The sequence below is a fragment of the Carcharhinus amblyrhynchos genome, chromosome 9, assembly GCF_965287045.1.
Source record: "Carcharhinus amblyrhynchos chromosome 9, sCarAmb.v2.hapA, whole genome shotgun sequence".
NCBI lineage: Eukaryota > Metazoa > Chordata > Chondrichthyes > Carcharhiniformes > Carcharhinidae > Carcharhinus > Carcharhinus amblyrhynchos.
Genome location: NC_137332.1, coordinates 21860214 through 21883482, shown reverse-complemented (window position 1 = coordinate 21883482; position 23269 = coordinate 21860214). Strand labels below are relative to the sequence as shown.

At 44.0% G+C, this 23269-nt stretch overlaps 1 protein-coding gene across 1 annotated transcript in view; it reads left to right on the top strand.

The window, feature by feature from the left end:
- c9h1orf210 (chromosome 9 C1orf210 homolog) overlaps positions 1-23269 on the top strand; it is a 36060-nt gene that overhangs the window by 5542 nt on the left and 7249 nt on the right. The window contains exons 2-4 of the mRNA XM_080195301.1: positions 1643-1763; positions 8793-9306; positions 14070-14234. Coding sequence (XP_080051427.1) covers positions 1662-1763; positions 8793-9306; positions 14070-14234 — 781 coding nt within the window. The 5' untranslated portion in view covers positions 1643-1661. The remainder of the gene's footprint in view (positions 1-1642; positions 1764-8792; positions 9307-14069; positions 14235-23269) is intronic.

Sequence of the window (23269 nt, the reverse complement as noted above, 5' to 3'; positions counted from 1 at the left end):
CCATCAAGTCTGTACCTGCAATAATCCCACCCAGACCCGATCCCCAAAACCCCGAATATTTATCCTGCTAATCCCTCTAACATACACATCCCAGGGCACTAAGAAGCAATTTAGCATGGCCAATCAACCTAACCTGCACACTTTGGACTTATATAAAGATTTATAACCAATGAAGTATTTTTGAAGTGGAGTTGTTGTTGTGATGTAGAAAACACAGCTGCCATTTTCCATTGAACAAACTCTCAGCAACTTGAAAATGACCAGATAATCTGTCTATTGTGGATGCTGTTTTAGGGATTAATATTCCCTGCTCTTCCTTAAAATAAAGCCATGAGACCTTGTGCATCTACCTGAACTTGCAAATGTGAGCTTGCCCATATAAAAGGCAACACATTCAGATCATAAAACAATAAGATGTATCAGCAAAAGTAGGCATTCAGTCAATCAAGTCTGCTCCACCATTCAGTGATATTGCGACTGATCTGATGTGTTACTCCTCAACTCCACTTTCCCGCCTTATCCCCAAACCACTGATTCACTTACAATCTAACAATGCATCTAACGGTACAATGCTCCCTCAGTATTGCACTGTTGGAGTGTCAGGCTTAACTCTTACACAAACCCTGGAGTGGGACTTACATAAAGTTTTTAAAATTTATCAACTAGTGTGACAAGCAGGTCTACATTAACACTGCAATGAAATTACTGTGAAAATCCCCTAGTCGCCAGATCCCAATGCCTGTTCGGATAAACTGAGGGACAATTTAGCAAGGCCAATGCATCTAACCAGCATGTCTTTCTGAATGTGGGGGAAAACTAGAGCCCCCAGAGGAAACCCACACAGACACGGGGAGAATATGAAGACTCCGTGCAACAATGACCCAAGCCGAGAATCAAAGCCAAGTCCCTGGTACTGTGAGGCAGCAGTGCCAACCACTGTGCCACTGTGCGCCCATATGCAGAACCTTGTTAGTCAGACACAAGATGTGCAGGTTAGGAGTTAACGATTGCACTGTGGACTAACATTTCATTGCTGCAGCAATATTGGTAATAGTCAGATAAACCATTAGTAATAATACTTAACTTCAATATTCATATTAATTGAGAATTTTTACGATCAGATGTGAGAATTAGAACAGAGAACAGTACAGCACAGTACAGGCCCTTTGGCCCTCGATGTTGTGCCGAGCTATGCCCAAACCCAAGATCAAGCTATCTCACTCCCTATTACTATGAGTCAACTTGCATCATAATTTTTGTTATGATAAATCTCTATTGTGGACCCTCTGATTGTTGGATTGTCAGCATTTTGTTCTATTAATAAATTACTACTGTTGCTAATATCCTGCTTATTATAACATGTGGAACAGTCAGAGGAAACATCTTAGTAAGATGAGTTCTGAGTTAAAAATGTTTTTGCCTCATCTGACATATTCGTAATCACCATTAATATTAACATTACCCAGCTTTGCAACAATTTTATTTTACAGCAATTTTAATGCTAAGATAATTTATAAAGATATTGATTTTCAATTCTCACATTTTACCATCAATAATCACATCAGCATTGGTGTTCGGATACTTTACTGATCATTGTGGGTACTTGGATTTTAAAACAACCTCTGAAAATATTAATTTATAGAACAATTCTTTGAAGAACCATGACAATAATTGCACGGCATTATGTTGGCCTGGTCCTGTTCTCTCTGGGATGCGTGGTGGCTGTTACACATACAGTGAATCACTGTGAAATCCACAATGAAGTAAGTGACATTGGAAGTTTCTGTCTGATTGGTGTTTACACTAACTTGTGGACGATATCTTTTTTGTTACTCATGGGACATGGGTGGCACAAGCGGTTAGCACTGCTGCCTCACAGCACTAGAGTGCCTGGGTTTGATTCCTGGCTTGGATCACTATGTGGAGTTTACACGTTCTCCGAGTGTCTGGATACTCTGTTTTTTTTAAAAAGTATTGAAGTTTATTTATTAGTCACAAGTAAGGCTTACATTAACACAGCAATGAAGTTACTGTGGAATTCCCCCAGTTGCCACAGTCCGGCGCCTGTTCGAGTCAATGCACCGAACCAGCATGTCTTTCAGAATGTGGAAGGAAACCGGAGCACCCGGAGGAAACACACACAGACGCAGGGAGAACTTGCAAATTCCACAGCCCCACAGTCTGAAAGACATGCTGGTTAGGTGCATTGGCCATGTTAAATTCTCTCTCAGTGTACCCAAAAAGGCGTCGGACTGTTGACGACTAGGATAATTTCACAGTAACTTCCATGCAGTGTTAATATAAGCCTACTTGTGACACAAATAAATAAACTTTTTCTTAAACTGGGCGTCGCTAGTTGGCAAGCATTTGTTGCCCATTCCAAGTTGCCAAGGGCAGTTGAGAGTCAACCACATTGCTGTGGATCTGGAGTCACATGTAGGCCAGACCAGTAAAGGACGGCAGATTTCCTTCTCCGAATGGCATTAGTGGGTTTTTCTGACAATCAACAATGTTTACATGGTCATCAGTAGATTCTTAATTCCAGATTTGTTTTAATTGAATTCAAAATCCATCATTTACCGTGGCGCGATTTGAACCCAGGTTGCAGAAGATAGCTGAGTTTCTGGGTAAAGGGTGGGTGGGTGCGGGGGTGATGTGGGTGATGAAGTTCTGGTGACACCATTGCCAAGATGGTAGCCAACCCGCGGGCCATAGACTGCTGATAAAGGACAGCACCCCCAACTGGAGCCCACTGGGAGGCCACTAGACTTCACCTGTCAGTGTCGCCACACAAAATGTCTGCCAAAGCAGGAAACAGGCATTCATTGGCCATCCAAATTGGCCATTCAGCAAGCAATTGAACCACCACAATCCTGCTGCTGGAAATTTGGCTTTCAGAGTCATAGAGGTTTTCAGCATGGAAACAGGTTCTTCGACCCAACTTATTCATGCTACCTTTTTTTTTAAAATCCCGAAGCTAGTCCCAATTGCTCTCATTTGGCCCATATCCATCGATACCCATCTTACCCACGTAACTATCTAAATGCTTTTTAAAAGACAAAATTCTACCCGTCTCTACTACTTCCTCTGGCAGCTTGTTCCGGACACTCACCTGCCTCTGTGTGAAAAAATTGCCCCTCTGGACACTTTTGTATCTCTCCCCTCTCACCTTAAACCTATGCCCTCTAGTTTTAGACTTCCCCCTATCTTTGGGAAAAGATATTGACTATCTAGCTGATCTATGCCCCTCATTATTTTACAGACTGCTATAAGATCACCCCTCAGCCTCCTACGCTCCAGAGAAAGAAGTCCCAGTCTATCCAGCCTCTCTTTATAACTCAATCCATCAAGCTCTGGTAGCATCCTTCTGCACTCTTTCTAGTTTAATAATATCCTTTCTATAATAAGGTGATCAGATCTGTACACAGTATTCCAAGTGTGGCCTTACCAATGTCCTGTAAACTTCAACAAGATGTCCAATTCTTGTATTCAATGTTCTGACCAATGAAACCAAGCATGCTGAATGCCTTCTTTACCATTCTGTCCACCTGTGTACATGTTATGTACCTGTATCCCTAAATCCCTTTGTTCTGTCACTCTCTCCCAACACCCTACCATTGACTGAGAAGTCCTGTCCTGGTTCAATCTACCAAAATGCATCATGTCGCATTTATCTAAATTAAACTCCATCTGCCATTCGTCAGCCCACTAGCTCAATTGATTAAGATCCCCTTGCAATCTGAGATAACCTTCTTCAGTGTTCACTGTGCCGCCAATCTTGATGTCATCTGCAAACTTATTAACCATGCCTTTTATATTCTCATCCAAATCATTAGTATGAATGACCTTCTTGGTTACCCCTTCAAAAAAACTCTATCAAATTTGTGAGACATGATTTTTCACTCACAAAGCCACGCTGCTTGTCCCCAATCAGTCCTTGCGTCTCTAAATGCCTGTAGATCCTGTCTCTCAAAATACGTTCCAACAACTTACCCACCATAGATGTGAGGCTCACAGGCCTGTAGTTCCCAGGCTTTTCCCTACAGCGCTTTTTAAACAAAGGCACAACTTTCAATCTTCAACCTTCAGTCTTCAGGCACCTCACCTGTGACTATCAATGATTTAAATATCTCTGCTACGGGAGTTGTAATTTCCTCCCTAGCCTCCCACAATGTCCTGGAGTACTTTTTGTCAGATCCCGGGGATTTATCTACCTTGATGTGCTTTAAGACTTCCAGCACCTCCTTCTCTGTAATATATACACTCCACAATATATCACTTTATTTCCCCATGTTCCCTAACATCCATGCTTTTCTCAACAGTAAATACTGATGAGAAATGTTCATTTAAGATCTCACCATCTCTTATGGATCCGCACATAGATGACCTTGTTGATCCTTAAGAGGCCCTACTCTCTCCCTTGTTACTCTTGTTGCAATTTTACCAGTCCTCCCACTGTAATGACTTTAATCAGGAAATTGAGGTGGACCTGTTAGAATATGAACTCCATGATTAATGGCCAAATTGATGGGCCAGTTTGGGAGCCTATTGCTTTGTATTTAACCAGGAGTGTCAGTTCCTCTGTGACTCTGAGTGCAGACTGCTAACTGATGTCAGACTTGTAAATAACGGGATTTTGGTGAAAGGACTTCTGCCTCCGAGGACTTATGACACCCATCCATCAGCCTGTCACCAACGGGCTAGAAAACTGAGCCCACCAACTAATGCTCTGATTTCTTCTTACTCCTCAATTTTCCTTTTCAACATTTACAACAAAGACAATTGTTGGGCTTTCAATATAAAGAAAGTTTCAGAAGCATAATTAGAAAAAAAAATGGACAACTGAACTTAGAAGGAGATATTGAGCGAAAGATTGGATTAGGTCTGATATTAGACACCGAGATCAATGTGTGCAATGAATCCATCATTGTCACACTGAGGCAAACTCACAGTGTCTGACATGGGTGGAATGGACAGCGCAGTGTAAAACGCATTACTGATTGACTTGTCGAGCGTGAACTCCAGCAGTGTGTGACTAATATGACATGTAGCTGGCCTGCAATCATTAAAGGCCATGTGCCCCTTTCAAAAAGGAAATGTAGTCGGACTACAACAGTTACTGGGATAGCGTCAGGAAGGCTATGTTTGAAGGAAGTAGACTAGGAATGGAACAGCAGGTCAGAGAGCGGGCTCTCCTGTTCTTGGACGCAGTGCTGAAGACCTTACTGACAGGGGTCGAAAAAGGAGTGAGGGTCTGGGTGGCGCTTCCCAATTTTCTTTCAATGCATCAGCTCATTCGGGAAGAGCGGAGTGCAGTTTACCAGCTGTGCTGCCAACTTTCCTATCATATTCATTGACATTTTGGGGAAATGAAGGGGCAGGTCCCACAATGTCAACCTGGTAGGGCAGGCAAAAATTGGCGTCATTTAAAAGGGCATCCTGATATAAATACAATCAATATTAAAAAGAAATACCCATGGAACCCCCGCCCGACCGCCATCCCCACACGGACTCACCCCTGCCCCCCTACCCCCCCACCCACCAACTACAGAACCCTGGCATCTCCACCATGGAACACCCCTCTGACACTGTTCTTTGGCAGTGCTGAGGGCTGTTCCCCTACTGCCCAGATATGACCATTCCCTCCACCACCACTACCAACCCACCCCCCCCCCCCCATTCACCCACCCCCCAAAGTCCGTCCACAATGTACAATACACCAGTCCGAAGTGCGATGGAATACTCTGCCCACTTGCCTGAACCTCCAACAATACTCTAAAAGCTCAACAGCATCCAGAACAAAGCAGCCCGCTTGATTGGCACCCCATCTACAAACATCCACTCCCTCCACCACCGATGCACAGTAGCAGCCATGTGTGCCATCTACAAGATGCACTGCAGGATATCGCCAAGGCTCCTTATGAAGCATCTTCCAAACCCATCGCCATTACCATTTAGAAGGACAAGGGCAGCAGATTCCTGGAAACATCACTATCTGCAAACTCCCCTCCAAGTCACTCACCATCCTGATTTGGAAATATATTGCCGTTCCTTCACTGTCAATGGGTCAAAATTCCACAACTCCCCCCAATAGCAGCCCAGTGAGCGGATCTACACCACATGCAGTTCAAGAAGGCAGCTCAGCACCACCTTCTCAAGGGCAATTAGGAATGGGTAATGAATACTGGCCTAGCCAGTGATGCTCATATCCCACAAATGATTTAAAATTATGCAATTTTCTGAGTTCATCTTTCTGACTTTGTTTGATGTTGAAGTTGATCATCCAGCTTGACGAGATAAGTATGCTCAGCATCAAACTTCAAACTTACCCAGATTGATGGCTGAAATCCCTCTCCAAAATTTACAAACTCTGATTTTGGTAGTTGACGTGTTTCTCTCATGGTGGAAAGAGCAAGTAGGGAAACTCAGGTCTCCAGATTAAGGTCCTGATGGGAAGATTGCACCAATTGCTTTTAGGCGGCATGGTGGCACCGTGATTACTGCTGCTGCCTCAGACCACCAGGGACCCGGGTTCGATTCCGACCTTCAGTGATTGTGAGAAGTCTGCACATTCTCCCTGTGTCTGCGTGGGTTTCCTCTGGATGCTCCCATTTCCTTCCGCACTACAAGGATGTGCAAGTTAGGTGGATTGGCCATGCTATATTGCCCCTTAGTGTAAGGGGGATTAGCAGGGTAAATATGTGGTTGTGGGTGGGATTGTTGTCAATGCAACCACAAGAGACCAAATGGCCTCCTCCTGCAATGTAGGGATTCTATGATTCCCATTTGTCATTTCCCAATTGGCCGTCTTCTAAAGAAAGTGGACTACTTTTGATATGCACCTCCCGATATAAGTGAGAATCTGGTTTCCAAGTTTTACGGCCTCGTTCTCCAGCACCCAAAACTGGCAAGGTTAGTTGCTATAACACCCTGCCATGGAGTCAGGAGTAGACAAATGGTGGAGTGAGACCAACGATTTGTCTTTTTCCTAAGTTTATTTATTAGTGTCACAAGTAGACTTACATTTAACACTGCAAGGAAGTTGTTGTGAAAATCCCCTAGTTGCCACACTCGAGCACCTGTTTGGGTACACCGAGGGAGAATTTAGCTCGTCTTTAGGATTATGAGAGAAAACTGGGGAACCCGAAAGGAACCCATGCAGACATGGGGAGAACATGCAGACCTATTTATGTCAACCCTCTGTTTCCTGTTAACTGGCCAATCTTGATTACCCGTTCCAACAATTGGTTCAGTACCATTTTCCTGGTGATTATCATTTTTTCAAGTTCCTCCTTCCTTTCCATTTCCTGATTTGCAGCTATTTCTGGGATGTTACTTATGTGTTCTCTAGTGAAGACTGATCAAAATACCAGTTCAATTCCTCTGCCACCTCCTTATTTTCCATTGGTGATTTCCTAGACTCAATTTCCACAGGACAAATGCTCACTTTGTTAACTCTTTTCTTTTTTTCTAATCATAGAATCCTACAATGCAGAAGGTGACCATTCGGCCCATCGGATCTGCACTGACCACAATCCCACCCAGTCCTTATCCTCATAATCCCATATATTTAACCTACTTAGTCCCTGTGACACTAAGGGACAATTTAGCATGGCTAATCAACCTAACCTGCACATTTTTGGACTGGGAAGAAACCGGAGGAAACCCACACAGACATGGGAAATATGTGCAACCTCCACACAGACACTAATGCGAGCCAGGAATTGAACCCGGGTCCCTGGCACTGTGAGGCAGAAGTGCTAACCACTATGCCACCATTCCGCCCCTCCCAGAGCCACTATGATGTTGATTTATAACGTATCATTGCAACAAACAACAAACGAGAACACAACACAGCTACTGTCCCAGATAGTTTATTTTTCTCTATTTGTTCATGGGCTGACCAGCATTTATTGCCTTGCTAAGCCATTAAAGAGTTAACCATATTGCTGTGGCTCTGGGGTCACATGTAGGCCAGATCTAAGACCTAAATTAGTGAACCACATGTGTCTTTATGATTCATGATTATCGTGAGATTTTTATTTTAGTGCATTTTTTCATAGAATTCAAATTTCACATTTGCTGTCATGGCACTCAAACCCTTGATTTGATTTGATTTATTATTGTCATGTGTATTAGTATACAGTGAAAAGCATTGTTTTTTGCACGCAGTACAGACAGAGCATACCATTCATAGAGAAGGAAAGGAGAGAATGTAGAATATAGTGTTACAGTCATAGCTAGGTTGTAGAGAAAGATCAACTTAATGCAAGGGAGGTCCATTCTGATGGCAGCAGAGAAGGAGCTGTTCTTGAGTCAGTTGTACTTGTCCTCAGACTTCTGTATCTTTTTCCCGATGGAAGAGAGTATGCCTGGGGTGTGTGGCGTTCTTACTTATGCTGGCTGCTTTTCCAAGGCAGTGGGAAGTGTAGACAGAGTCATTGGATGTGAGGCTGGTTTGCGTGATGGACTGGGTTTCATTCATGACCCTTTGTAGTTCCTTGTGGTCTTGCACAGAGCAGAAGCCATACCAAGCTGTGATACAATCAGAAAGAATGCTTTCTATGGCAGATTTCTAGTCAATGACAATATCACTAAGCCACCATCTTCCTGTGCAGTGGTTTCCACCTGGTGGTTTAACTCTCTGAATCATGCCAGGTTTAGGACACCAATTAGATTTTATTTTTGCTCAATATAAATGACCCTATAGTCAATCTTGCCATATTTGAACATTTGAATTTCAATTGCAGAAGCATTGTAATAGAAATTGAGATTTTGAACGTATTTCTCAGGAATCAGCAAATTGCACTGGGAGGAATCTTACGACAGTGCCAAAAAATCTTCCTACCAATTTAACCAATTTGGATTTATCGTACAACTCAGTGGATGCAACCGATCTCGAAAACAGCAGGAGACTGGAGGCACTGAAGAATCTGGTCTTCCTCAATCTTTCAAATAACCACATCCCAACTCTAAGCCCTGGGACCTTTACAAACCTGAAGATGCTGGAGGTATTGGATCTGAGTAACTGCAAGATTGATTTACTTCACCCCAGGGTTTTCGAAGGTCTTGTAAGTTTAAAGATCCTGATTCTGAACAATAACAGAATAAAGGACTTGGCGCCTCAGTTCCTCAGTGACATGCAGGCATCGTCATTATTGGACCTGTCCAATAACAAACTGAGCACAGTCTCCATTCAGTTGTTAGAGAAGTTCAAAGGAATGCATGAGGTTCGACTGCAAGGAAATTCTTGGGTCTGTGACTGCACTCTGTACCCACTCCAGAGATGGCTGAAGCTACAACCTGGTAAGTAATTAATAATTGGCAAATTAAGTTCAGTTTCAGAGAGTCTTGTTCTCAAATAAGGTCTGCCAAGACACTGGACTGTCAGTGTGAGCTTAGCCATTAAAGAGCCTTCCTAGCATAGAATAGAGACTAATTTTTATCTTAACTGCCCATTGAAAAGCCAAGGGGCAATTCAGCCATCCACTTTACAAGCCACTTCAATGGAAACATTGGACAGTCTGTAACACATATGGTTGATCCAAGCACATCACTGTGGGACGTAGGTCACAATGACCTAGACTGCAGTACAAAACACACTTCCAATTTCAGAATAGTCCATCAAGCATGGCTATTGATATCAGCTGGGGTCTCGATAACATACTCAATTCAAGGGCAATTCGGGATGGGCAAAAAACAATCCCACCCAGTTCCTATCTCCAAGACCCCACACTTTTGCCCTTCTAATCCCCCGGGCACTCAGGGACAATTTATCATGGCCAATCAACCTAACCCACCCATCTTTGAACTGTGAAGGGAAACGGGGACACCTGGAAAAAACCCATGCAGACAACTGGAGAATGTCCAAATTCCAAACAGACAGTGACCCAAAGCCAGAATTGAACCTGGGTCCCTGGCACTGTGATGCAGCAGTGTTAACCATTCATAGAATCATAGAACCCTACAGTGCAGAAAGAGGCCCTTCGGCCCATCAAGTCTGCACTGAACACAATCCCACCCAGGCCCTACCCCCATATCTCTACATATTATACCCACTAATCCCTCTAACCTACACATCCCTGGACACTAAGGGGCAGTTTCTTAACATGGCCAATCAACCTAACCTGTGCATCTTTGGACTGTGTGAGGAAACCGGAGCACCCGGAGGAAACCCATGCAGACACGAGGAGAATGTGCAAACTCCACACAGACAGTGACCCGAGCCAGGAATCGAACACAGGACCCTGGAGCCGTGAAACAGCAGTGCTAACCACTGTGCTACTCTGCCGCCCGGTACCCAATGGTGCCCATTGTCCCACCATGCCAGGTCAGTGGATATGGGGAAAAGGTGGGATCAGGATATTGATTTTGATGATCAGCCATGATCAAAATGAATGGTGGGCAGGCTAAGAGGGCCAAATGGGCTACTCCTAGTTCTAGCTTCTATGTTTGGGCTAAGGCTGTAATGAAGCCAGAAACTGAATGACGCTGGCGGAACTCAAACTGAACATCGCTAAATAGGTTATTGCTGAGTAAGTGTTGCTTATTAGTATTAATGATGACACTCTTCCATCACTTTGCTGATGATAGAGAGTTAACTTGCCAGCGATACCCACATCCCAGGAAAGAATAAAGAAACAAATATCCCTCAATCAACAGCCAAACAAACCCACAACAAGTGTATCAGATCAAAGTTCTGCAGTCCTGAATGATGGTGGACAATTAAACAATTAATGGAAGCGAAGATTGAAAAACATTGCCCGCCTCAGTGGTGAGGGAGCCCAGCACATTACTGTGAAAGATAAAGCTGAGGCGTTTACAACCATCTCCAACCAGAAGTGCCATGTGGATGACCAATCTCAATCTCCTCCTGAAGTTCCCCCCACCATAAGCAATTCAATTAATTCCACATGATATCAAGAAATGGCTGAAAGGCAACGGATACTTTCAGGCAATGGCCCCGAACAACATTCCAGCAATAGTACTGATGATTTGTGCTCCAGAACTTGCCAAGCTCTTTGCTCAGCTTTTCCAGAATAGCCACCACCTTGGATCTACTCAGTAATGTGCAAAACTGCCCAAGTATGCCCTGTCCACAAACAGGAGGAAAATCCAATCTGGTTAATTACACACAGTTAACTCTCTATCATCAGCAAAGTGATGGAAAGTGTCACTGTTAATACTAATAAGTGGCACTTACTCAGCAATAACCTACTTAGTGATGTTCAGTTTGACTTCTTCCAGGGTCATTCAGCTCCTGACTGCATTACAGCCTTAGCCCAAACATAGAAACTAGAACCAGGAGTAGGCCCTTCCAGCCTGCCCCACCATTCATTTTGATCATGACTGATCACCAAAATCAAAATCCTGATCCCACCTTCCCCACATATCCCTTGATCTGGCACGATGGCACAGTGATTAGCACTACTGCCTCACAGCGCCAGGGACCCAGGTTCAATTCTGGCCTTGGGTCACTGTCTGTTTGGAGTTTGGACATGCCACCCTTGTCTGTGTGGATTTTCTCCAAGTGTTCCCGTTTCCTTCCACAGTCCAAAGATGGGTGGGTTAGGTTGATTGGCCATGATAAATTGCCTCTGTATGTCAGGGGGATTAGGAGGGTAAATGTGTGGGGTTACGGGAATAGGAACTGTGTGGGATTGGTGTAGGCTCGATGGGCCAAATGGCCTCCTTCTGCACTGTAGATCCTATGATCCCTTTAGCCACAATCTAATTTCTTCTTGAAATCACATATAGTTTGATCTGAACTATATTCCCTGATAGTGAATTCCAAAGATTCACCACTCTCTGGGTGAAGAAATTTCTTCTCACTTTAGTCCTAAAAGGTTTACTCTTTATTCTCAAAATAAGACCCCCTAGTTCTGGCTCCCCCACCATCGGGAACATTCTTTCTGAATCTACCCTGTCTAATCCTGTTGAAATTTTATAACTTTCTTTCGGATCCCCTCTCTTTCTCCAGTGAATATAATCAAACCGACTTAGTCTTGTCCCCATATGACAGACCTGCCATCCCAGGAATCAGCCTGGTAAACCTTCACTGCACTCCCTCTATAGCAAGGACATCCTTCCTCAGATAAGACCACCAAAACTGCACACAAAACTCCAGGTTTGGCCTCACCAACACTTTCTACAATTGCAATAAAACATCCTATTTCTATACTGAAATCCTCTCGCTGCGAAGGCCAACATACCATTTGTCTCCTTCACTGCCTTGCTGTACTTTTAAGTCTGTCCATCATCTACAAAGCACAAGTCAGCCTAGACGTTACAGCTCCAACAACACTCAAGAAGCTCGACACCACTCCAAACAAAGCAACCCATCCAACAACTTAAATATTCATTTCCTTCACCACCAGCAGGCAGTGTCAGCAGTGTGTACCATCTACAAGATGCACAATATGACCTTCCCAAGGCTCCTTGACAGCACCTCCCGAATCCATGTCCTCTACCATCTAGAAGGTCAAGGGCAGCAGATGCATGAGAACACGATCACATGCAAGTTTCCCTCCAAGGCACTCACCATCCAGACTTGGAAATACAATGCTGTTTCTTCACTGTTACTGAGTCAAAATCTTGGAACTCTCCTCCTAACAGCAGTATGGATGTACCTACATGACACAGACTGCAGCGGTTCAAGAAGGTGGTTTTTCACCTTCTCAAATAGCAATAAATGCTGCCCTCACCAGCCTCACCAACATTTCACGAACAAATAAGAAATACTAAATAGGGTGGTACTAAAGCAACTTACTATAGTTGCTGCAAATTTGAAATAACAACAGAAAATGCTGGAAATTCTCAGCAGGTCAGGCAGTGTCTGTAAGGAGAGAAACAGAGTTGGCTCATTAATCTTTCATCAGATCTGTTGGTTTGGCTATCCGATCATTATCACATTGATGTTTGTGACCTGTTACTGTCTGCAAATTGGCTCCCATGTTTCCTACATTACCACAGTAACTATACAACAGTGCTTACCCAGGCTAACACCTAACCCTAGGTGTTAGCCCCACTAATCCCCCTAGCCTACCTTGGGACACCGAGCAGCAATTTAGCATGGCCGATCCACCTAACCGGCACATCTTTGGAGAGTGGGAGGAAACTGGAGCACCCAGAAGAAACCCACACAGGGAGAATGTTTACATTAAGTTTGCACAATCACCCAAGTCTGGAATTGAAACTGGTTCCCTGGTGCTGTGGAGCAGCAGTGCTGACCACTATGCTACCCTTGTTCTAATCAGATCTGAGCTTCTGCTTAAATGCCTTTCTTCACTCTACAATTTGACAACAGATGGTAGAGGAGAAGGTTCCTATTGTGCATTTTCAACAATAAGACTGAAAATACATTTATGATTGTGCCAAAATAAGATTAGTTTCTATATGATCACCTTCATGCCTTTAGAACATTACAGCTGCTGAAATGTTACTTAAGTTATGATGTCATTTAAGCAAATGCACAGCAAGACCTCACATATAATGAAATATCAATCCAGACTTTCTGTTCAAATCTCTTTATTGAGACTGTACATTCCTGATCTTCTGATTTGGACAAATACTACTGAGCCCAGGCTCATGTCAAAATCCACCCTAAAGTGCTATTTAATAAGTCTAAGTAGCATAAATCCTGCCCTGGAAACGGAAATTCCCACCCGAAGCCAACAGACCTTTCCACTCTCCATCAAATTGCTTCTCCCGTCCACGTCGATTCCCACAAGGGGCGCGACTGGAAAATCTACCGACATATCAGCCTTATGGTTGGGATTCTCCGACATCGCCCGCGGCTGGAATTCTCTGGCCTTGCAGCAGTAAATGGAGTTTTGGCTGAGCGCCAAATTCTCCGTTCTCACTATTAGCGGTGGCAGGGCGAACGAGAATCCCTGCCTATGGTTTTGTCCTTCACCGACTTCCCTGACCAACGTTATTAACTGCATTGACAGACCGCTTCATTCAGTTGCCTATGTGTAAAATCGAAGTGACCAAAATTGGAATATGTTTTGTCGTGGACCTCAATATGCTGAGCAAAATAATAGTTTGAACGTCTTTCTCCTTGACAGAGCAGAGAGAAGAGATACAGTGCATGTTCCCGCCTGAGCTCCGGGGAATAAACTTGTTGGATCTGGACCTCTCGCCTGTGTCCTGTTTAGAAAACACTAAAAGGTTTCCCCGCCTGGCTGGTACAGAGACATCAGCGTTCACAGTCACAAGCATCACCAATCAGAGTAAGTCATGAGCATAAGCAGAAATCTTTCTAAAATAACACTACATTTCCCCGAGAATGTTTGCTTGATGTATCTATTTGTGCTTGGATAATCACACTGTCACATGAGATATATGGGACATTTAACACAAATGGTCTGCATTAATTTCTTTCAAATGAACTACGAGGTGTAATATATATTCATCTTTACCACCTGGGTGTTATAATATTGACACTGCTTTCATAGAATCTCTACAGTGCAGAAGGAGGCTATTCGGCCTATCAAGCCTGCTCTGACCAACGGTACGATGGCAAGTGGTTAGAACTGGTTCAATTCCCGGCTTGGGTCACTGTCTGTGTGGAGTCTGCACAGTCTTCCCATGTCTGCGTGGGTTTCCTCTGGGTGTTCTAGTTTCCTTCCACAGCCCGAAGATGTGTGGGTTAGGTGGATTGGCCATGCTAAATTGCCCCTTAGCTTCAGGGGGACTGGCTAGGGTAAATGCATGGGGTTATGGGGATAGGGCCTGGGGGTGCGATTGTGGTCAGTGTGGACATGATGGGCCAAATGGCTTCCTTCTGCACTGTAGCATTCTATGACGATAATCCCATCCAGGGCATAACCCCACATATTTACTCTGCTAACCCTCCTGACATTAAGGGACAGCTTAACATGACCAACCCACCTAGCCAGCACATCTTTGGGCTGTGGGAGAAAGCCAGAGCACCTGGAGGAAACCCACGCACACTCAGGGAGAACGTGCAACTTCACACAGACAATGGAACATGGGTTCCTGGTGCTGTGAAACAGCAGTGCTAATCATTGTGCCATCATGCCGTCCGTTAAGGATGCTTTGAGGCGAAGCCTTCCTCATTTTATCTCCAGATATTTTTTTCCAAGCTTCCCTTTTAATATTTAAATAACTCAATTTTCAGGTTTGGCCCGCCAGAACCAAATGGGTTAAAGAGACTTAAAAAATTAGCATCTCTGGTGGGACGTCTCACCATTTGCTAACACAGAATGTGTAAGTGCTTTATCAGGCATGGATAATATATCAAAGTGAGGGCATTGCAACGTAACCCTCAGTTTCCAGTTTTCAATAACTCTACCCACTGATACTGATGATGAGCTGCCTCATTACATTCAGGCAGGAGGATTTGTTAAAGGTAGACATTTTATTAAGTGGACCTTTTTCCAAATACATGATAAATGTGTTTACAACTTCCTCATCAAAAGTTTGCATTCTTTAACACAAATTAAATATATAGCATTACCTTTAACTTAATAAAGATGTTCCAAATGTTTCACAAAGCGTGGAAAAAAGGCATAAGCTGTACTTTCGAAGAAAAGTTAGCAAAAGTGGCTGAAAGCAATTGTCAAAATGGTTTTTGTTCGGTTTTTGCGAGGACAGGTAGCGAAACCTTCCTTAAGTACAGGAATGAGGGTTCTGTGAGCAAAAGTTTATGTGAGGAGACTTTGCAATGGGTGGCACAGTGACGCAGTGGTTAGCACTGCTGCCTCATGGCATCAGTGACCCCCGGTTCAATTCCAGCCTTGGGTCACTATCTGTGTGGAGTTTGCACATTCTCCCCGTGTCTGCGGCGGGTTTCCTCCTGGTGCTCTCTGGCTTCCCCCCAGAGTCCAAAGATATGTGGGTTAGGTTGAATGGACATGCTAAATTAACCCTAGTGTCAGGGGGATTAGCAGGGTAAATATGAGGGGTTACGGGAATAGGGCCTGGGTGGGATTGTTGTCCGTGCAGACTCAATGGGCCAAGTGGCCTCCTTCTGTACTGTAGGGGCCAGGAACAGGAGACTAAAGGTTATCTGCTGACAATATAATGTTGGAGGACAATGTTAAATTAGATGAGAGTTGGTTTGTGGAGGATTTGTAGACAATTTGGAGGTGATCTTACCAAAAATAGTCTAAACGCCAAACGAGTGTGAAAATGGAAGAGAATCGTGCCAATTTATTTGACTGAACTCCCAGTCACAATCATGCAGCACTTAGGAAAAAAAGAGCCAGGACATGATTCTCACCAGTCGGGGGCGAGCGGATCCTTTTCTCGTCAGGAAGCCAGCTGCTGAGCTCTGGGGCACCATTGTACATGCACCCCGATCTCCCAGAATACTATGTACACACAATGTACACAGTACACTGGGAGATCTCCTAATGCCGCCCCCCCTCTCCTCACTGGATATTGGCCCCCCACTGCCCACCCTGACCACCGGGTGGATGACCGATCAGTGGGATGAGCTGGTAGGATCACCCCTTTTGATTTCAATATGCTGGAGTAAGGTGAACCACTGGAGGTTGGCAAGGGTAAAAGGTATTGGGACAGGGAAGGCTGGAAGCAGCAGCAGCTTCACGTGGAGTCAGCCTTTTGGTTCAGATCAAGTGTGTCGGATCAAGCCCAAGGTAATGCCTTATCTTGTCAGCTTGGATCTTGTTTGTCTCTCTCTTGTGGGGACTTTGAATTGGATTCAATTGGATTTTGAATTTGATTTTTGGAGCAAACAAGGAATGGATTTGTGTTGGTCTTGTCCACTCTAAATATTGGCTTTGTAATTTTAACGACAGAGTAAAATTAGTTTTTGAAAAGCAGGGTGGGATGTAGGCAGTATGGAACTCGGAAGGTCACTGCGGAGTTCAGTGTAACCATTCAGCTGAGAGCTGGTAAAATCAATGGAAATAAAAACTGGGAGAGATGTCAAATGGGCTGCCAACTCCCATTCACCCATATCGCCCCAAATTATCTATCCCGTCGATTTAAAATAATGTAAAAGACACCAAAGACTCAGTCTAATTACAGTGTAAAATATTTGCAACCTAGCGGTTTATCAGTATTTCATGTGGTACAGTTACGCACTCACTCACCTTGCTGACCTGTAGCAAACCTCTTGTTTGCAACATCAATTTAAATACCAAGACCATAGTTAAGAGAGAGGAAGGAAAACAAGCAGTTTAATTCCAGTATTTTAAATCAGTGAAGTACTTTGGAGCAACACAGTGGTTCGCACTGCTGCTCACAGCGCCAGGGTCCTGGGTTCAATTCCCTGCTTGGGTCACTGTCTGTATGGAGTTTGCACATTCTCTCTGTGTCTGTGTGGGTTTCCTCCAGGTGCTAGTCCAAAGATGTGTGGGTTGAATGGATTGGCCATGCTAAATTGCCCCTTAGTGTCAGGGGGACTAGCAGGATAAAGGCATGGGGTCATAGAGACAGGGCCTGCATGGGATAGTGGTCGGTGCAGACTTGATGAGCCGAATGGCCTCCTTCTTCACTATGAATGTGCTATGAATCACTTACACTGTGGTTGGACCTATTCCAGATGTTTTTCTCTGATATTAGTGATATCTTTTATCCTATTTCCTGCAAGCTCACTGGTTTGAAATTGTTGCACATTTAACAAACACTGTCGCATTTGAAATTTGCATGAGGAAACTGAACCCAAGCTTGGTCAAGCCTGAGAAAATACATTTGTTGTCTAATATAAATGCACTGCACATTTTCCCTTTCAAATCATTAACTTTAATATTCTTCCTGAAATGATTGTGCAAGTTCATGTCCACATTACCTAATTTATTTTCTAATGATAGTAAAGATAACGTTAGAGTTTATTTATCAGTCTCACAAGTAAGGATTACGTTAACACTGCAGTGAGGTTAGTATGAAATTCCCACACTCCTGTGTCTGTTCGGGTCAATGCACCTAACCAGCACGTCTTTCAGACTTTGGAAAGAAACCCGAGCACCCGGAGGAAACCCACGCAGACATGGGGAGAATGTGCAAACTTCCCACAGATGGTCACTCAAGTCGGGAATTGAACCCAAGTCCCTGGTGCTGTGAGGCAGCAGTGTTAACCACTGTGCCACCATGCCACCCGTGAATCAGGTACAATGGGTATTTAAGAAAATTCAGTCTAAGATAATTACTTGTTTGTCTACAACTCCCATTTCTTTTGTTCATGAGACAGTTATCTACTGGAACCAATGACTTTTGCTGAGACATCCTGTTTATTTCTCGGCATTATTCAAAGCACTTTTTACCCCCCTTTTCCGGATTACTTTTTCATATTTTGAGTTCCTTCTTGAAGGTTACTTTGTTTGCAGTCTATCTGCTAACCGTGAATTCATCTTCTGTGTTGAATATATTTGTTTAACAAAGCCTTTGCAAATTAAGTTGCTATAGTTTGCTACATTTCACTATTGGGAGAGTACAATGGCTTATTGTAATTGTCAAAACAGTTAACAATAAGCCTGAAACCATAAACCTTGAGGTGTGTCTCTGGATAATTGGGGGGCATAACTCACGCTTGGCTGAGTCTGGGAGATCAAGGGGCCGCTATCTACGTGTATGTTATTAAACTGGACCTTTTTGTCAAACAGAAGGCAATCATCAATTGCCTGAAATAGACTTCCAGTTTTGCTCATTCTTACTATTCTGTGTGACAGCCTGGCTATGTAAAACATAGAGTGGAATTTTACCGATCCGCTTGTCACGGGACTTGTAGGGAGTGGGACAGAAAATTCAGCAGACTACGCAAAGGTCCGTTGACCTCGGACGGAAAAAAAGAAGCAACTTAATTCAGTCTTAATTCCCTCAATGTGGAATGCCTTAAACAATAGATAAGGGTCATGGGCGGAGGGGGGACTGGTAATGTTAAAATGGCGGCATGGGCTTGTTGGGCCGAAGGGCCTGTTTCCCAGGCTGTTTTTGTTCTTTGTTCTTTGTCTTGGGGCTGGAAAATCCCGCTCATAGTTCTTGGATCTGGACCAGATACGTCTCAACAGTGCTTCATTACATCCACATCACTGTTCGAATCGGTTTAGCTCAGGTGGCTGGGCAGCTGGCTAGTGATGCAGAGTGACACAATCAGCGTGGGTTCAATTCCTTTACCATCTAAGGTTAATCATGAAGACCCTGCCTTCTCAACCTTGTCCCTTGCCAGAGATGTGGTAATCTTCATGTTAAATCACCACCAGTCACTTCTCCCCCTCAAAGGGCAAAGCAGACTATGGTCATCTGGGACTGTGGTGACTTTACCTTATCTCTTATGTTCAAATCACCACTAGGGGGAATGCACTTTCTTGCAGCAATAGCAAGCATCAATTATAAAGGAAGTGACACTTGGATCAAATCTGCAATGAGCAGTAATCTGTTTCACCAAGCTTCCATTCAAGTGGCAAAGGTGAAAATGAGCCCCAGGATGTTTTAGCTTTTTAAATAGGATGTAGCCCATTAATTTCAAATATTATAAACATTATCACTGCAACTTTGGGGTTTGTCAATCTACCATGTATAAAATCATGCACTGACTTGTTGATGCTACTTTAGTAATCTATTGTTTGTAACTTCACTTTTACAATAAAGTGCGTAGTCACAGAGGTGAAAGCAGGAAAAAGGAATAGATGAACTGTTGCAACTAAACCTGAATCATTTCTGCTCTTGTAGCATGGAGTGGGGGGCACAAGAGAAAAGATGGCGTATTCAGTCCATGCAGATCACAGGCAAAGCAGCAGGTTGAATGTGGTGCCCAGTTTTGGTATCCTATTTTAGGAAGGATGTGCACATGATGCCAAAGATATCTGAGATGACTACTGTCTGGGGCAGCATGGTGACACAGTAGTTAGCACTGCTGCCTCACAGCGCCAGGGCCCCAAGTTCAATTCCAGCTTCAGGTCTGTGCAGTTTGCACATTCTCCCTGTGTCTGTGTGGGTTTCCTCCAGGTGATCCAGTTTCCTCTCACAGTCTGAAAAACATGTGGGTTAGGTTGATTCACCATGTTTAATTGACCTTAGTGTCAGAGGGATTAGGGCTGTAAGTATGTGGGGTTATGGGGATAGGGTCTGGGTGGGATTGTTGTCAGTAAAGGCTCAATGGGCCAAATGGCCTCCTTCTGCACAGTAGATTCTATGATTTAACTGAGAGCATGGAGAGGAGAAATTGAGACCTTATTTCTGTAAAAACATTCAAAATTGAGGATTTTGAGAGGGTGAATAGGAAAAGCCTGTACCCATAGGCCACAGATTCAATAGCCAATCACAATAAACTTAAAATTATCGCTAAAAGAATGAAAGGTGTGTTTGAGGGAATTTTTTTAGGAACAAAGGAATAAGGAGTGAGAATAGGTAATTCAGACCTTCAAATCCACTCCACCATTCAACATGATTGAGGCTGATTTTAGCCTGGTCCCAACTCCGCTTTCCTGCCTGCTCCTCACAACCCTTTCTCCCATTTTCATCAGAAACATATCTATTTCTTCCTTAAATCCATTGATTGATTCTGCCTCCACTGCACAGATTCACAAGTCATTTCCGCTCATCACCGTTTTGAACCTACCTCCTCTCACTATATATCTATAACCTCTTGTTCTAGACTGTCCCACGAGGGAGAACAACTGTTCAATGTCCACCTTATCAATCCCCTTTAAGATTTCAGATCCCTCGATCAGATCCCTCCTCATTCTTCTGAACTGCAGTGAGTACAAGCCCAAGTTATCCAACCACTCCTCACACGACAGCCCTTTCATCCCCAGAATCAATCTGGTAAACATTATTTGCACTACCTCCAGTTCCACCATATTCTTCCTCAAGTAAGAAGACCGCAACAATACTCCAGGTGTGGTCTCACCAACGCCTTATGCAATTGTAACATCACTTATTTACTTTTAAAATCTAGTCCTTTTGCAGTAAACGCCATTGCAGGGGAATGTAAAAAGCCCTTCCTAAAATATTGAGGGAATTTGAATAAATGATGGCTTTAAAAGGCAAGTGAATGAATACTTAAATGGACAGGACAATACTGATTGTGCTTTCAGAGAGCTGGGGTAACTGTGATGGCCTGGATGGTCCCCTTGTCTGAGGCAAAATTCAATAGCCGAATGGGTTCTGCGGTGATGGGTATGGGGTAGGTGGTGGGGGGAACCATAGAGGGGGTTGAGGGGGGAAATTGCATGGAGGGGATTTCTTCTGGGTTCTTGCTCCCCTGACTTTGCATCAACTTTACATTGGGGTGGGCAGGACTGTAACTGGAAACCTGTCCCAGCTGCCTCGATTCTCCAATGATTCTCACGTCTGTGGTTGGGAAACTACTGAAGGAGATTCTGAAGGAGAAAATCTATCTCCATTTGGAGAGGCAAGGTTTGATCAGAGATTACCAGCATGATTTTGTCAGAGGTCATGCCCAACAAATTTGATTGATTTTTTTTAAGCATGTAACCAAGTGTGTGGATGAGGGTAGTGCAGTTGATGTAGTTTTCAGGGATTTCAGCAAAGTCTTTGACAAAGTCCCACGTGGGAGACTTATCAAGAAGGCAAATGCACATGGTATACAGGGTGATCTGATAATTGGCTTAGTGTAGGAGACATAAGGGTGGTGACAGAAAGCTGCTTTAGTGACTGGAGGCCAGTGACCAGTGGCGTGCCATAGGCATCCGTGCTGGGCTCCCTATTGTTCATCATTTATTACTGTGTGCAATTCTGGTTGCCTCACCACAGGAAGGATGAGGAAACTATTGAGAGGGTGCAGAGGAGATTTACAAGGATGTTGCCTGGATTGGGAGGCATGTCTTATGGGGATAGATTGAGGGAGCTAGGTCTCTTCTCCCTGGAGAGGTGAAGGTCGAGCGGCAACCTGATAGAGGTTTATAAGATGTTGAGAAGTATAGATAGGGTGGATTCTCGGAGGCTATTTCCCAGGTCTGAAATGGTCACAATGAGAGGACACAGGTTTAAGGTGCTGGGGAGCAGGTACAGAGGAGATGTCAGGGGTAAGTTTTTCACTCAGAGGGTGGTGAGTGAGTGGAATCGGCTACCGTTGGTGGTGGTAGAGGCAAACTCGTTGAAGTCTTTTAAGAGACTTCTGGATGAGTACATGGGATTGAATGGGATTGAGAGTTATAGATAGGCCTGATAGGTATGGATATGATCGGCGCAACTTGTGGGCTGAAGGGCCTGTTTGTGCTGTAGTGTCCTATGTTCTATAAATGACATAGATGACCATGTGGCAGATAGGATCAGTAAATTTGCTGAGGACATAAAGATTGGCTGGGTGGTAAACTGTGATGTTGAGTGTTTTGAATTACAGGAAGATGTGGACAGAATGGTCAAATGGGCGGATAAGTGGCAGATGGAATTTAACCCTGAAAACTGTGAGGTGATGCACTTTGGAAGGAGTAATTTGACAAGGAAGTGTACGATGACAGGTCCGACACTGGGAATTTCTGAAGAGCAAAGGGAGCTTGGTGTGTTTGTCCATAGAACTCTGAAAGTGGAAAGGCAGGTTAATAGGGTGGTGAAAAAGGCATATGGAACACTCGCCTTTATCAATCGGGGTATAGATTACAAAAACAGAGAGGCCATGATGGAGTTGTATAGGATTTTGGTGAGGCTACAGCTGGAGTGTTGTATGCAGTTCTGGTCATCACATTATAGGAAAAACATGAACACACTGGAGGGATGCAGAGGAGATTCACCAGGGTGTTGCCTGGGATGGAACATTTAAGTTATAAAGAGAGATTGGATAGGCTTGGGTTGTTTTCTTTGGAGCAGAGAAGACTGAGGGGTGACTGATTGAGGTGTTTAAGATTATGAGGGGCATGGATAGGGAGCAGCTGTTCCCTTTAGTTGAAGGATCAGTTATAAGTGCACACAAGTTAAAAGTGAGGGATGGGAGGTTTGGGGGGATCTGAGGAAAAACATTTTTACCTAGGGAGTGGTGATGATCTGGAATGCAACGCCCAGGAGGGTGGTGGAGGCAGAAGGCCTCACATCCTTTAAAAAGTACCTGGATGAGTACTTGTCACGCCATAACATTCAAGGCTATTGGCCAAGTGCTGGCAAGTGGGATTAGGTGGCAGGTCAGGGCCTTTTGTGCATTGGTACAGACTTGGTGGGCCAAATGGCCTTTTCTGCACTGTTATATTCTGTGATTCTGTGAATTAAGGTTTCAAAGGGCCATTTCCCACCCAGCTTCAAATTTTACACTAGCGGGCGGATAAGAAGTCAGGGGGGAAGCCTGGTGTTGGTTATTGTAGTGCTGTTTCCAGAGGGACCAAGG